The sequence below is a fragment of the Polyodon spathula genome, chromosome 4 (assembly GCF_017654505.1).
Source record: "Polyodon spathula isolate WHYD16114869_AA chromosome 4, ASM1765450v1, whole genome shotgun sequence".
NCBI lineage: Eukaryota > Metazoa > Chordata > Actinopteri > Acipenseriformes > Polyodontidae > Polyodon > Polyodon spathula.
This window is the reverse complement of record NC_054537.1, coordinates 62,027,335-62,044,425: the sequence shown is the minus strand read 5'-3', so window position 1 is coordinate 62,044,425 and position 17,091 is coordinate 62,027,335. Positions and strand designations below refer to the sequence as shown.

Here is a 17,091-nt window from a genome sequence, read left to right as displayed (position 1 = left end):
TTTTGATGGCAAAGGCTGGTCACACCAAATACTGGTTTGATGTAGATTTTTCTTCTGTTCACTCACTTTGCATTTTGTTAATTGATAAATATAAACTATTAACATGTCTATTTTTGAAAGCATTCTTACTTTACAGCATTTTTTCACACCTGCCTAAAACTTTTGCACAGTACTATATATATATATATATATATATATATATATATATATATATATATATATATATATATATATATATATATATATATATATATGTATATATTCTATATAATAAGATCGTCATCGACTTATCTCCTCAACAATATATTTTAATCGGTGTACGAAGAATATCTTGAAAGTAGCCGTATTATCGACTACATTTAAACCAGAACCAGGTATAATGTGTTGACGGCGGATCTTGTGAAATTTGTCTCATCATGGGCATCAACAGTAAAAGTAAGGTGACGTAACTGTTACACGTGTTGTCATTTTCATCCACTGATTGATGTCTTTGTGTTGTTTGCTGTCACAGAAACGAGGGGTAAACCAGGGGCAACAGAAAAAAAGACCCAAGGTAGGGTTACACTAAAGTGTGGTTGGTGGGGGAAAGGTATGTGAATGTGCATGTTTGTTTGACTGTTGCACATATCTACAGTATACAGCAGTGCTTGTATGTATGTGGCTTCTTGATAAGGTGAATTATGTACAGTCTTGCTTTAGACTGTCTTGCAGTATAAATGCATTTTTGTGCACCTCTGAACTGCAACTCCACCCAGCCCCCATGCGTCAGATACAGCAGGGAGTTTTTAACAATTCCTATCAGCATTTTTCTTTTTATGAGCTGTTTCATAAATTCACAATGAAGGTAATGTCCCTGCATTAGATTAGTTGAAGCTGTGCATTTTATTACAGCAGGACAGGGAGGGGATTAAAAAAAGATACTAAAATAGACTGAAATACTGTAATTTAATAGCATTTGTTGATTATTACATGTTCAAAGTAAACTTAAACCTTAACACCATTGATATGTGTTCTATATATTATCCTGGATTTGAAGTATGCAGTTAAGAGCACTTTAAATCCAGATTGCTCCATGCAGTAGACAGTACTAAAATAAGGCTGTACGGTTCTACCGTTATGTGAATTTGGCAAGTTACTTTTGATTATTTAGAATGCCATACTGCATTGTTTACCTTTTATTTTATGTAACATTTAGAAATAAAACGTAACTATTACGAGGACAACTGGAGCAGTTTCAGTCATGTTACTGTGCTTTCAGCCAATGAATATGTAATGTGTATAAATGTCGAACAAAATTTTTTAAAAATAAATAGCAGGATGCAAGTGCCATAAATGGCAGTACACCTGCATGTAGTCCTTCCTTGCAGTCACAGTCATCATGACCTCCCTATACATGTAAAGAACACGTCCTGTGCTGCTTCTAGTTGTTACGTCGGTTGCTTACTTTTTTGTTTTTTCCACTTGTTGTTATTCATTATCTTTAGCTGAGAGGTCTACGCCAGATTCTCCAATGAGAATTAAATTACATCTGCAAATATTTAGCTATACTTAAGTTCCTTGCACAGCAGAATTTGGATTTCTTTGTTCAGGTTTGTGACTGCTCCATGGCTGTTTTTCTTCCTAAATTCCCAATGCAACTGCAGTCTGAATTTAGTGAGAGTGCTTTCTTTTATTGAGGCCATGCATCTTGCTTTCCCTGTGGTTGGCATTGCAGTAGCAGTAGTATAGTCTCCTGACGAGGATGTTTTTGAGTGGGTTATAAGACCTTTTTTCATCCTCAGAATCTGACAGCTGCTGTTTAAGACGGTCGCAGCAAATTATATAGTTGCTTTTTGTTTGTTGCAGTTGGGAGCAAAAGGTAAACTGGTACGGAGTCTTGCTGTGTGTGAAGAGTCTTCCCTGCCTCCAACCACAGATGGTGCTGAGGATAATCAGGTAAGGCTCCCTTTCCCTATCCAGCAACAAAAGCTGGTGCCAAGATGATTCAAGGGCACACAAGGTCTTAAAACCTTTCTGGGCAACTCCTCAGTGCAATTGTAGGTGTTTTTGTGACGCTATTTATACAGGACACTTCTGTCCTATCTGCGAGTGTCTGTCTGTCTGTCTGTCTGTCTATCTGTCTGTCCATTTAGCCGTCAACCTGTTTAGCAAGAAGTGCAATCATCAGCCAGTTTCCTGATCAGTTTCCTAATTACTATTCAAAAGGATGATGCAATAAAATGTAGACTTCATGAAAGCCTTCAAATACAACTGAAATTGTGTATGTGCATATTATTATACACATATATGCATTGAAAAAATGTTATCATTAAAAAGCAAGAACCTTTGCAAAAACCTTGAACTACAACAGAGAACATGTGTAGGTAATATAATTCTTACTTAAGGTGTGAGGCTTCAAGGACGGCACCAGGACAATTAATTGATCATTTAATGTTTGATGAAAGCTCACAAGATAAAAGTCATGCTGTTCAATAATCAATACATTGTTCCATCTCTACATTTAGCTCTGTAAAAAGCAAGCCCAGTGGGAAGTTATATTTTGGTATCTCTAGGCTTCTACTGGCTTGTTATAAAAACGGTTAGTTGTTGAGTTGAGAGGGTTAAAAAATAAAATGTCGTGACAGACAAAACCATAATGACAAAGAAAGCCTGGTTCTTCAACAAATAAAGATCAAAGGCACAGTAGCAGCTTATTTTTGTGTTTGTTTTTGTTTTGTGCAGACGGTGAAAGAAATTAAATTGGTTTCAGTGGTGATGTGCTTACACCATCAAGTGAGTCAGAAGCTTAGTTTAAAATAACTTTACACCTGCACTTGGTACCCCTCGCTCTACAGGTTAAACCACATTGCCCCCCCAACCCTATATCCACTCAGAATTCAACCATGTGCTGCAGCCAGAAAGAGGTTGCTTTGTAGACCTCTGTGAAAGCCAGTAGTCTCTGTATGTTTGCCAAGGAGTCATAATTGCAGATTGAATGCATTGTGGTGGGTTGTCATCTGGGCAAAATAGCTTATTCAAACAGTTCAAACTGTAGTTCTACCCAAAAACTACCTCTGTCTCACTCTGTGGATCCATGGTCATTACATGGTCTGACAGCCTGAAATGCCTATTAATTTAAGAAAGGCGAGAAACACTCTTCTGTACAGGAGCACGTGTGTTGGTTATCATTTTGCATTATTTTACTTTACATTATGTATTTTTTTTTTTAAAAACACTCCTTCATAAATTATGCAGTTCTCCCCAGGCCTTTTCAGCCTCCCAGCTGCCCACCACATGACAGCTGTGTTGCTGTGTTACGTCTTGATGCTGAATTTAACCAGATAGAAAGCTGAAGGGCTGGGTTTTCCGTTTTAAGCACTTTGAGAGGCTGAAACGTTAAAATGACTGTTAAAATAAATGACTAATTACTTTCTAAGAAAAAATAGTGCTGACAATAAATGTCGACATTACCAAACTGAAATGAATATGGTCAACGAAGAACAACTTGTAGGGTGGGCAAACATTTTTTTTATTTTTTTTAGATTTCAACAAACAAAACCCCAAATAGGTTATTATCAATAGTTTTTACTTAATTTACACATATGTGAAATTAAAATATTAAAAAAAAAAAAAAAAAAAAAAAAAAAAAAAAATGTTTAAAAATGATTTTTTGTGCACCAAATTCGACTGTAGTTTCTACCTGGTAGCCATCTTGGATTTAAGTTTTACACACTACTGACTTTAGCTTTTAGAATAAAACATAAATAAAAGATGTGTCACTAAAATATGACAACTTTTCATTGGAAAAATTCATTCATAGCTAGATTGTGATAAATTGAAAGATGTTTTTTTTTTTTTACGCTAGAGTCTACCTCTAAAAACACATCTGTCACTCTGCCAACACTGTCGGAAGGGCGTGGCACCGAGACTGCACTGTACTACAAAAAAGGCATAGGCGGCATTTTTAAATGCATGGGTTTTGTTTATAATACACAGAAATGTAACATATTATAGCACGCTTTAAAGGGCATTTATTTGTCTGTTAAAAAATTATAATTATACCCATTGTGCAATATTTTTTGTAGTATTTATTAAGGGTCAAAAAGTCATAATAACAACATTTTACATATTAATAATTTGTAAAGAATATTATACAACATTGGATTAGTGCATAATGTATTCCCTGCCCTGTGATGCTTGACCAGTCATACCACCTGTGTCACTGCTGTCAATCACGCATCTGCTTGCAAGTAAAAACATGCTTTTTAAATGTACCCCATGTATTCTTATTGGAGTTTCTACACACACTAATCATGTTATGTTAAACACTGAAGTTACAATTTAAGGTGTATAAACTGCAAGAGTTAAATATCGTTCTGTCTCGTTACTACTACTGTCAATTGTATAGATCTTACGCATCACTCCATTTGTTAATAGTGACGTCAAATTTTGCACAAAGGAATGCTGCTTCCCCTTATCACTGATTAGCTCCTTCTAGCACTCACAGCAGCAGAACTTGTTGTTGTCATTGTCTGTGAGGGAGGGAACTTCGACTGGATGCCTGTAAAAAGGCGCGTCACTTAATCCAACCCAAATATCTTTTAACCCCACACCTAATATGGTCATAATTCAAAGAGACACAGACACTTCCAGACACATCGCACTAACCAATTATATAATTTTGGAGAATTTGGTTTCGTTTTTTGAAATACTGGCCCAAAATATTTAAACTATTTGTTTTTTTTTATGTTTGTCAGAATAATGTGAAAACGGAGATTCAGAAAGATTAAAATCTATTAAATTTATTTTAATGCAGTTTGTATGTGTAGTATGATGTGTAGTTTTTCGAAAATAAGTAACCTGCAAACGAAACTAAATACACCACAGACATGGCGCCACGGCTAAGTCTGGAAATGCCATTGCTGCTTGTCTTAAAAACAAACTGTTATACAATAAAATCCACTTAGAAAAGTATGCTTTTTTGTTCCGAGTGTAATCCAAAGAATGATTAGCACAGGGTTCGTTGTCTTTTGCGATATGTAGTGAGTTTAGAGCTCTGTAAACGTAAAACTACTCAAACATACTTAAATATTTTAAGACAGGCGTGTAGTGGACAAAAAGTTGTATTCAAAAATGTGTTTGTTTTGCAATTGATGATTACTGGGTTAATCTTATATCGATTTCAAAACTGCTGCATTCACAATTCGCACACACTGTCCTCGGAGCAGAACCCGATTACGCTCTGTTTGCCCAGCCTACCTGTAGAAAACGAATTGGAAGAACCGCAAGAGGGGCTAAGTGCTTTAAAAAAAATAACAAAATTAATTAAAAAAAAAAACACTGTGATAGTGGTTATGATGCTATGTGGGAGAAAACTGGAAATGACTTTTTTACAGCAAACAATTGGGTGGTATGATATGCAAGCTGTGCCAGAAACGCAAAAAGGATCTCAGAGGATCAGTAAATGAAGCAGTACAGCCTGTGTATGAGTTAAGGTGGATTATTATTTATTATTTAGTTTTATATTATTATTATTATTATTATTCAAATTATTTGTCTTCTTGTGTATTTAAGGTAAGACAATTTTATTTTTCTGTTAAAATGCTCTGCCAACCAGCTATACAAAATTTCTGGGGATAACCCTGTTATGTTATATGAACAGTTATGGACATTTTTTTTTTTAAATACATTTCAAGCTATGTTTTTTCAGATATTCAAATATGTGTTCCTGCACTATGGCAGTGAGCATTGGAAATCCCAGGGTCACACAGCAAGTCAGCTATAACCCAGAAACTCATATCTCTTTGGGAATTGCAGGATTCATTTCAACTGCAAATTACCAGCTCAGCTGACAAACCCAGTAAAGATGAAGGGGACAGAGAGCAAGAAAAGGACAAAAACAAAGAGAAAGGCAAATCCAACGAAAAACCAAAAATCAAAATGTTATCAAAAGGTGAGCTTTGAACTCTTTTCATTTCCTTAAAAGAAAAAAAAATGTCACGTGTGTTAACAGTCAATAGCCTCTGTATTGGTTTTCAATACAATAATATAGTTAATTGTATGAGGCATTTTAGTTAATAAACACTACACACTTTGGGGGTCCTACTGTTCATATGTTTATATCAGTATAATTATTTATCTGGAGGTTTTGGACCAGGTAAGGATGGCAAAATTAAAACATAAATAATCCCTATAATCAGAATATTCTGCTTTAATAAATCCATAACCATTACGCTAATTTGCTTGCACATAAAGAGCTCCATTTAAAAGCCTAATTCAATTAACTTCATAGCTGGAGGAATGCATTTTCTTTAATATAATAAACCTATGCAAGGTAGAATCAATTGTGTGGTAGCTCAGTCCAAATAGATGTTGTTCTACATAGTTCTACTTCATTATGTTTTAGAAATAGAACTTTCTTTTTGTTTTAAAGCAAATGGTCAGTGCTTTAGTCAATCAACTACTCTTTAGTTTCTCAATAATTGTAGTTCGTCCTCTGAATACCTTTATGTATACTATATATTCATGCAAATGTATGCACATGTATGATTGCTAGCTTTATAATGAATATGGAAATAGTACAGCACTTTGAAACAGAGCTTTAGGGGGAATATATGTGTAGGCTTCTAGTTTGAGTGTCAGTGTATATGGGGGGTGTAATAGCACTTGTGAAACTTTGTGATGAAGACTGACCGCTTAAATGAAGCTGTGTTTTACTATTCAACTTCAATTCAGTTTGAGGGGCAAAAAAACACAGTATGTGTTGGAGCAGTTTTGACAGTTTTATTTGTATTATGTTTGCATGAGACATGATGTTTCCTTGTAGTTCTTTTGTTGAATTCAGATATGCAATACATATTCGATACAAAAAACCTGTCCATTTGAAGACTGAGATGATAGTAGTGGCTACCATGGTTAATTGAAAGAGGACACTTGGTCAATATATGTTTACAGTAGTACCCACTGCCAGCTGTTTACCTGGCACGAGTCTGGCGCAGTGCGGTATTGCAAAAATGTCACAGCTTTGCAGTCATATTATTCAGACCAGCTTTGAATCAGTTGCACTTCATTAGTCCTGCCACCAGGTGACAAACGAAAGAAAATGCATTAAACAAAAAAACAGGGAGTGCTGTGGACTTTATGAGGTACCGTTGAGGAAAACATTAACTCGTTATATCCACAGCTACCTTGGAATGCTGGCATGTGTATGGGAATTTTATTGCAAACCTATTGGTCCGAAGTTTGCACAGTACCATGTGAAACACACTTATCTAACTCTAGAAATAATCACACATTTCTTCAGATGTCATCTAACTCTTTCAATTTTGAAAGTGTAGCATCCTTTAAAAATGAGCTAATAATTGCCTCCCACGTAATAAGTAAAAATGTTATCAACATAGATGTATACAGCGTGATGATGCTCCTCTTGTCAGGATGGCCCAGCGCTTTATCACTGCTTTTGTGTGGGTGTGCCAAGAAACTCTGCAGTATTTATATTTTAGTGTGATTTGTACACTTTTATTTACAAACAATATTTACACTGGAACAAAACAAACAAACAAAAAAAAAAATCGCAAAACTTCTTTTAAATAAAACCTAAGCCTAAAGCAGGAAATGCTTATATATGCCGTATATGTTTTTCAGTACTGCCTTTCTTTTGTTTTAAGTTTGTTTTTCTCAACTTTACACGTTACGTCCCGTCCCGTCCTTTTCCTGGTAGTCGCTACCCCCCCACTCCTCTCTCTCTTCCTTCCCATACACCCTCAGTTTGTATACAGCCCTGATTGCAGCTTAACCAGCTGCACCTGTCCAATTGTTTGGAAACTGGCATCCATTTTGATTCCAGACCTCCCATGTTGGTCCTAAAATGGCTGCCAGCAACCACTCACCGTGGTCCTACAACCCCTAAGCTGTGGTAGCGCAGGCACACTTCATTACAACAGTATATAGAAAAAATAGGTAATTGATTTTAATTTTACTTCTAAAAATTAAATGCTGATTCTGTTTTATGCACTCTATTTTGGGTGGTCATTTTTATGCCTTAGAAGTAAAGATCATTAATACAGTTTTTTTTTTTTTTTTTTAATTTTTAAATGAATATTTGGTTTATCTACATCCTGCTTGCTTTGAATTTCTTTCCAATACATTTTCACTCAATCCAAACTGGTGCATGCACAATTAAATCAATACAGTTGCACTTGATACCAATACATATGCAAGCTTACCAATAGAGTTGTGCATAAATCAATACACATGCCAGCTAACCAGTAGTATTGTAAATAAACTGATGCATACACCAGCTGTCAAGAAAATGATACATATGCCCACAAACCAATAGAGTTATAATACCATTCCAATACATTTGCCAGCAAACCAATGGTTTCCAATTAAATTCCAATACACATGCCAGCTCTCTAATGTAGTTGTGGATATAACAAGTTATTTTTTTTCATGAACGGCCCATAGGACTTAAAGACTAAGCTTTAAAGACAATTATGTGTTTTGTGAGAGCGCTAAACTGCACATGGTTTAAATTGTTCATGCTCCTTCATACACAAGGGCTTATAGTTATTGAACTAAAATCAATAAGTAGGCTGTATAAAAAGTGCTTTCAATGATTATTACCCCACAAAAGAATACATGAGATGATTAATCCAGCAAGAATCTGAAATGATATGCAGCATCTTTATTGATATTTCTTTGTATTTATACTACCGCTATAGTACTTAATTTGTACACTGCCAGCTATGGGTCCCTACTCTGAACCAAAGTATTATACAGTTTTTTCATACTTTTGTTTTTAATCGCATGGAAAAGTTTGTAAGATGTTTCTCATTGATTTAGTGCCCCGTCCGGGCAGGTTCTCTTGGCCAATGAACATTTTGAGTGATTAAAAATATGAAAAGGCACAAATAAATGCTCTGTCAGACCAACAAAAAAGTTAAATAGGTTACTGTTAAAGGTTTTGGGGAAGAAAAAACTAAATTGTAGCATTATTACTATTAGTATTAGTATTTTAGTAACTGGTATGGTCTAAAAGCAGCAGGTTTGACTGTCTTGATAATAATAATAATAATAATAATAATAATAATAATGTTTTTTTCTTTAAAATAAATACCTAAAAATACAGCTTTAGTTGTTACCATACCCCCTGTGATTCAAATACAATAGAAGTACATTAATTAATTAATTAATTAATTAATTAATTGATGTATTTATTTACCAATCTGAAAAATACAGTAATTGACCATATGTATTTAAAATGTGTATGTGAGTAATAAAACCTTTTTGTTTCAGATCACAGCCAGGAGTACACAGACTCCACAGGCATCGACTTGCATGAATTCCTTGTAAGCACTTTAAATAATAACCCCAGGTATGATCCATTAAGCTTTTTTTCTGTATCTTAGAAGAGTAAGACAAAGCCTGAATGTACTGGAAACTAGAGGCGGTCATTAAAACCTCATACTGAAAAATGAACATTTATCTCCCAAGATGCACACTTCCTGAAGAAATAATGTATTATATTAATGGAAACACTCGGGGGGGGGGGGGGGGGGGGGGATATTAATGTCGCTGTCTTCTGTCATGAAAAGCATACTGCATTTTTTTTACAGCCCGCTGCAGAAACCAGCTTTAATAAATAAGATTGTTAAATTTTTGCAGATTCAGAATATAATTATACTTGCTCCTTATAAGCATTCAGTTATGCATGTCTGTCAATAAACACCGAGGCCAACACTGAATGCTGCACTGGGATTTGCCTTAATTCTTTTTATAAATTCTTTAGTAGCAAGGTTTTAATGATTCTTGCAAATGGTGTTGGATTTAACAAGTCCCCACAACCCTTCTCCCTCCTGTCAGTTGCCCAGATGCCCCATATACCATGCAGAAATACAAAATTAAAGGGGCAGTATCTACTTCTAATCCCTTATCCACTTATTGACTGTTTGCAATCACTGATGTCTACTTTTATTACTATATAGGCATTATACAGAATAAATGATATCTCAATCGGCTAAATACTACTTGCAATCTATGGAACAGGTTATATCCTGAAAATATATTATCTTTCTATAATATAATCCTTCTGTAATATAATCCTTCTATTATTCTGCTGTATGCAGTTCCATCACATTCCTCTTAATTATTGTTCGCAGGGACAGAATGATGCTGTTGAAAATGGAGCAAGAGATCATTGATTTTATTGCAGACAATAAGTAAGTAGATTATTATTTCTCATTTTTATTTTATGACAAATTGTTTATGTAGCATCCCAAAAGTTAAAAGACTTCCCACTTATGGAGCTGTTTTAAGTGATACAGCAATTTATGCTAATTCATTTAAATACATTTTACAATTTCCTGACTCAATCAGAAGCATTTGTTCCTTCTTCTTAGTTTTATTTTTAATTTGGGTGCCTTCTTTTGTGCTAATTTTTATATGGCACAGACAGGCTGGTGTTTATTATGCAATGTCATCATTTACTGACCTTTTATAAATTTCAGTCATGCCCTGAAGTTAATGCACAGTGCATCAAATTATAACCTCAGCTGCATTGGCAGCCTGCTAATTAGTTGGTTCATAAACAACCAATATGTTTCTCAGTCAAGAACAGCAAAATCTTATAAAAATTTACAAGGCAATGTCCACATGTTACCCATAGCATAGAAGACATTAGTTCAGATATTGTAGATCTCACCAGAGTTTTCATACACTGTGTTGTGTGTACTCTATGCTCTACCATTGCTGGTAGTGTCACATGAGCTGTTCAGTGTGTTGATATGTAAATAAATCCTGTTCTTCTGCCTGTCACTCAGCAGTGAATGCACGTACCCATGTGGCAGACGACTCCTGTCACAAGCATGAATACCCAGTATCTTTCTAAACAAGGAATTTAGGGAAGCTCACTAATAAAACCTGAATCTCAAAACCATAATTGTGTCAAAATAGTAATTGTTACAACTGTGTATAATTGATATTTAAAACAAGATTCTTGTACTTCGTTGGTTCCCGGTGTCAGTTGTTAATTACTGCATGCGGTAGGTAGTGAATGCGGGGACAGCTAATTATAGCCTGCCTGTGAATTGCCAGAAACATGTGACCAGTAAGTCCAGGCTTTCAATTAAAAAATAAATACATAATTAAATTTTATTTACTTTTTTTTTTTAAACATAAGGTTGAATCCTATCACTTGCAATGTGTATTTGTGACTGGTGAATAACCAACCAACTGGATTCTTGATTTTGGATTCTGGATTCTTGATTTTGGATTCTGGATTTCACTTTGCGGTCTTAGTCCCCCTCAACCTATTCTATCATTTTACTTAGCAGTCAACCAGATTTTTGGAAGATAAATCTGTACAACAAATACAATATTCAGCGTTTGGCATCGGGATGCTTTATATTGCTATATCAAGATGATCAATAAGGAATACCATATTAATGTTTCTTTACAAATATATAGTATATTTGTAATACTAAGTATATTCCATCAGCAGTTTTTCTGTGTTTATTTGCTTCACAGCTATATTGTTTGTGGTCATAAAGCAAAAAAGAGTAATTATTTTTGTTTTTATTGTAAGACCAAGTTTTTGTACATAGTTCAAAGTAAAATTACAGTTAAAATGTATAGTTGTAGTTAGTGTATACCCCATATATTAGCATTAAAGTATATACAGTATTTATTGAAATGTTCTCATGACTTCAAGGTAATGTGGCGTTTTACTCAACCAAAATACATTTTACTCACCTGGTGCCTAAATTGGAGAGTAAATTACTCAATGACCAAAACCTGATCTGGAGCGCTGATTGCACCAGTGAGTATCAATTTAACGAGTATTTAATAGCGCACGAAAAATAAGCATCCTAAGTAGTTTCTCAAACGATGACCAATCCATTGCACATCTAATGTAATGTAAAAGCACTTAAGAGGGGAAGAAGTGTCTCTTAGGATTATGGAAATTATTAAGGCACATCATCTATGCCCTAAGTAGCAGCTTTTATTTATCAGCAGCCTAAAGAATGTTAAGAGATGCTCCACAAGTAGTGGTTTAATAGTGTATTTAATTTCAGTGCATCAGTTTGATTGTCTTTTACCAAGGTGCGTTGTCTTTTCTGTTCCAGCAATCACTACAGGAAGTTTCCGCAAATGTCTTCATACCACAGGATGTTAGTACACAGGGTAGCAGCTTATTTTGGAATGGATCATAACGTCGATCAAACAGGAAAGTCTGTTATTATCAACAAAACAAGCAATACCAGAATGTAAGTAATGCTGTTTGGTGAATTTTTTTTTTTTAAAACTTTGAACATTTTTACTCAAATTTTTTATTAGTGATGTTGTGTCTACTTTGTGAATAAGACACCCATGGATTCCACAAAAGAAATACTGCACATTATTTCCCTGTTCTGTGGCACTATTCAATAAAAGATCCAGACATACTGTTAGAGGGCGCATGGCACTATGTGTGTGTACTTTTTTTAATCAATCTTTAGGCAGTGACTGCCTCATTTTAAAATGTATCAAACCATCAATCTACTGTTCAAACAAGCAGGTTGAGTGCCTACATACTTTCAAATAACAGAACTGCAATGTTGAGCATGACTTTGATCAACCAGTTTGCTATTTTGGTGGCTTTGTCATAGCCCCTCATAAATCAGACACTTAAAGCCGGTGTGCAAAATGTGTACCATTCTTTCCAGATGCCTCGATAAAGAGTTGACTCATTTGAAGATTCAGGGAGACATTCTTGAATTTTTTTATTGCACTGCTGCACACTTCATTGACTGGATATGCGAAGTGCCAAAAACACACCGTACCTGCGAAATTGCTTGTTCTGTGCTTAGAGAAAAACATTTTGGCATCTGCAAGACTTTTTACAGTCTAACTGTGCATGCCTTAGCTGCAATATACACAGGCAAATTCACTTAGAATTACTGTTTGTTTTATTTCGTCGTGCACATCACAAACAAAAATCTACAAAATAATTAAAAACAAAGCATTAATATTGTATTGTTATCATATACACATGCATTGCACAATAACACAAAGCAAGTTAAATATCTACTTGCTGAAGCGTTTTTTAAGCAATGCACAAGCATAAGTCACGGGGCAGTGACATCGGCGACCTAGCAACAAGCGGTTTGGGCATTGAGAAATGAGAGGAAGATTCATGAAATTAATTGGAGACTTAAGTTGATGAGAAGCAATTCCCCTCTGCAGTATGAATTAAAACGATGTGCTGCTTTTTATACGAAAAATGAGAAAAAGTGTGTTGCATAGAGGATTTATATTAGACCCTGACGCCCACGATAACGAGGGAGTGGTTGTACAGTATTTGTTAGCCTGTTTGTTTTTCTATGGGTCTGTCACTATAACACGGCCCTCGATATATAGCGGCTTTGTATTGGACCCCGACACCGTGATATATCAAATGGAAGGTGTATAAGCAGATGTAATAAGATTTACATGTTACAGTGTAATTATAAATTGACATTCAAATGTTACATCATCAAATTTTGGCTAATTTGAACAAGCCCCCTCCCCCCCACTCCCAAGCCGCTGTCATTTACCCTCTATTACATCACCAGTCCAATCCCCCCAATATTTGCTATTTTTGGTCACATAATCAGCCTTGACCCCTCCCTCCATCATTATATTTAGTGTGTTTTATACAAAGTACTGTATGACAGGAAAGACTGGCTACAGTTATCGGAACCTTTTATTGGAAGTGGAATGCCGCTAATCTGCAGTGGCTGCCTTTCAACACCTGAGACAATTCAAATGGCAAACAAGACAGGGTTTTCAATTTCCTGTTCGGTCTCAAAATCACACCTTTTGGAAACCCTATCCATGTTTCACTTCTATAAGCTATATGGCTTGAGGTTTGTAATTGACTTGATGTGCAGTCTCTGTAAGCTTGATTGGAGACAGTGACACATGTTGGTACTTCCAGAGTTCTTTGCATCTTGTAATTAGGTGCAATTGGATGTGTGAACTGCATCTATTAATTTCAGTAGCCCACAGCAAGTTGCTTTTCTGAGCATCTCTCACATAGTTATTATTAGAGCAGATGTGATTATGGAGAGGAGGTTGTTTAAGGAAGGATGCATCCCCTTATCAAAATAGTCTCCTGTGATATGTGTGTCAGCGCACCTTTTCTAAAAGGCAAGCGATTGAGTTTCAAGTCACCATGTCCTTCAGAGAATAAAAATAACGTTTCTCCAAATGTAGGTCACTGATTTAAAAAAAAAAAAAATGTTTTATTGTACTAATTAAACTGTTTCTTGCTGATCTGATATCTACTTTTTATCAGTGTACAAAAAAAATACAATGGCAATCCCTTTTATAATGAATTCTCTGGAGCAGAGTAGCAAGGGTGTATCTGTTTGGTGTACTGACTGACAAGCAGGCTTAAAATGGGTGGGAGAATGGGTCTTTTTAGTGGAAACCTTTTGGGAACGTACATATTCAACATGGACAGTCAACGTCAACAATGGAAGACGGAATTGCTATATTTTAATTAAACCATTAAGTAGCATATGTCTAGCATTAGATATCCATATACACAAAATATTAACTTGTTACATAAACTTTTTTGAATAGCAAATATTTAAAATATTCTTAATGTTTGACAGCAGGGCTTTTGTAACAGTCTCCTTCTGTGCCAACAGACCTGAGGAAAGATTTTGCGAGCACATAAAGGATGATAAGTGTGAAGAATCTCAGAAAAGGTTTATCTTGAAACGAGACAACTCCAGTATTGATAAAGAAGACAATCAGGTATTCCTTTTCACAGAGCATGTAGCCATTAGTAAGCATTATCTAGTGTCCAGTACTAATCTGTTTGTTACTGATAAGTTATATATATATATATATGTGGTTAAAGAATCTGTAGACATGGGTGACTTGATTTCTGTTCTGACACTTTGTGCCAAGATTTTCAGTTTGATTTGCAGTCAACAGTTACTGGCTGCATTGCACCAAACTACTGGTGTATGATTTTTATTGAAACCTGTAGGTATAAAAGTAAAAACTGGTTTACATTAATTTTAAACAAAAACAGCTCCAAGCACATTTTCATGCTGCAAGGCATCAAATACTTTCTGTTATCAAGTTGAATGCAGCTCAGTGTTTTATTGAAGTCAACACTTCACACTGTTTTAGCTAGCTTGTGTGGCAATCTGTGGCTTGTCCACCTGTTTATTGGCATTAATCTAAGATGCATGGTATGTAAATCAATTTCTAAAACAGAAGGGAAATCGTTTCTAAAAAATAAACCAGTCACTCTTTCTTCCATTTTCTATAAAAATGTCTTTGACTGCATAAATCCCAATGTTTATTAGGGTTGCTTTTATTTAGATTGCTAAATATTACATAAAAAAAATAAGTGAACATAATTTAGACCAGGCTAAGTCTTGTGGTAGACTTATAGTAGTTCTCTAAATTAATTTTATGTGAAAGCAGTTTGAAGTGCACATGTTTTTAACTTGTAAACTATGTAAATGACCTTACCTGTATTCATGTTAGTTAGATGGGTTAATGCCAGTTTACCTAGCCCAATATTGGTTAATGCCAGAATAACTCAGTAAATTCTACTTCATAGTACTTGAATTAAGTGGATACTTCTTCAACAGTAATATATATTTTGTAAAGCTTTACACTTACAAGAGGTAAGTGTATTTTGGGAGTGATTTACTTTACATTAAAATAGCCATGTGAGTTTAGTGTGATGCTTTTAAGCTTGGTTAATAGGTCATTCAGGTCAGTCTGTCTGTGTGAGTCTCTGATATTCACCTATGATCTTCCTGCTTGCAAACACGGGAGATTACAAACATTGAGTAGTTGATAGTTCCCAAATAGTGGATCTTTAACAGAGGCATCCAATAGAGAAGACCACTGAAGTTGATACTACTGTTCATTGGTCACAGGGATTGGAGACAGTGAAACAAATCAGTGTCCTGTCTGAATACGTTCATTTGCTGCTGCTGCCCCCGCTGCTTCTGCTGCACACTTTTCTTTTGTGAGGTTCATTCAGGCTTTATCTTAAGTAGGGGTGGATCCAATCCTAAAATACATCACTTGTTATTTCCCTGTTCTGTGGTGACACTGAGTCAGACTTTCAAGCAGCGCAGTAAATGTGTGTTTTATAAACAGTCATTTAAGGAACGATAACTTTCTGCTTGTCCTCCTGCGTCTGGAAGTTTGATTGAATAACGTCACACAACTCGTAAATTAGCGACGTGTGTTTTGATTGAATCCACCGCCTTTAGTTGTGTTTTTGCTTTCTTTTTTTTGTCTTTTGTTGAGTCTTGTATTGCTTAAATCAACTGTTACATAACCAGTGTGCATTTTTGATCATGCAGCTAAATAGGATTCATCCATTTAGAGATGACAGAAGGAGTAAATCTATAGAAGAGAGGGAAGAGGAGTATCAGAGAGTGAGGGAGAGAATTTTTGCACAAGATGTAAGTGGATAAATACATTATTTGTGCTAATAATGGGTTTAAAAAAAAAAAAAAAAGCAGATAATTAACCAGATTTGTAAAAATAAATAAATACATACATGAATACAAGGCTAATATTGTAAGGGTCGTCTTACCCTTTCTACCTTTAGAAAAAGATGCAATCGAAAGATTTTTACATTGGCTTATGTTTTAAAAACAATTATGAAAGTCTCTGCATTCTGATTGTCTACATTAACACTGAGACCATCGCGGTTATGCATACCTAAAACTGATATGCTTGAATAAGTTTTATTCAAGCATATCAAACATCTGCTTAGCAGAAACACCATATTCAAATGAACAATTAAACATAAAGGAGTTTATTTTCTAACTTGCCGCATATAAAGCACAACTTCAAAAAACTATAATAACATTTCTAAAGAAATTAGTGTTTAAACAAGTGTAAACAGTTATCTGTACATACAAAACAGTTTCTGATCAAAATGTTTCTGCCGATGTGCTGTGGCTAGCAGCATTATTTGTGCTAATAATGGGTTTAAAAAAAAAAAAAAAAGCAGATAATTAACCAGATTTGTAAAAATAAATAAATACATACATGAATACAAGGCTAATATTGTAAGGGTCGTCTTACCCTTTCTACCTT

The 17,091-nt window shown here is 35.1% G+C and overlaps 1 protein-coding gene across 4 annotated transcripts in view; it reads left to right on the top strand.

Moving 5' to 3' along the window:
* Positions 1-17,091, top strand: part of LOC121314711 (cAMP-regulated phosphoprotein 21-like) — a 69,391-nt gene that overhangs the window by 17,688 nt on the left and 34,612 nt on the right. For 3 of the 4 annotated variants that reach the window (XM_041248274.1, XM_041248272.1, XM_041248275.1), the window contains exons 4-11: positions 512-553; positions 1,846-1,935; positions 5,797-5,932; positions 9,277-9,355; positions 10,140-10,199; positions 12,105-12,245; positions 14,655-14,763; positions 16,347-16,448. In XM_041248274.1, the coding sequence (XP_041104208.1) occupies positions 512-553; positions 1,846-1,935; positions 5,797-5,932; positions 9,277-9,355; positions 10,140-10,199; positions 12,105-12,245; positions 14,655-14,763; positions 16,347-16,448 (759 nt within the window). The remainder of the gene's footprint in view (positions 1-511; positions 554-1,845; positions 1,936-5,796; positions 5,933-9,276; positions 9,356-10,139; positions 10,200-12,104; positions 12,246-14,654; positions 14,764-16,346; positions 16,449-17,091) is intronic. The other variant, XM_041248273.1, reaches the window with a different exon arrangement.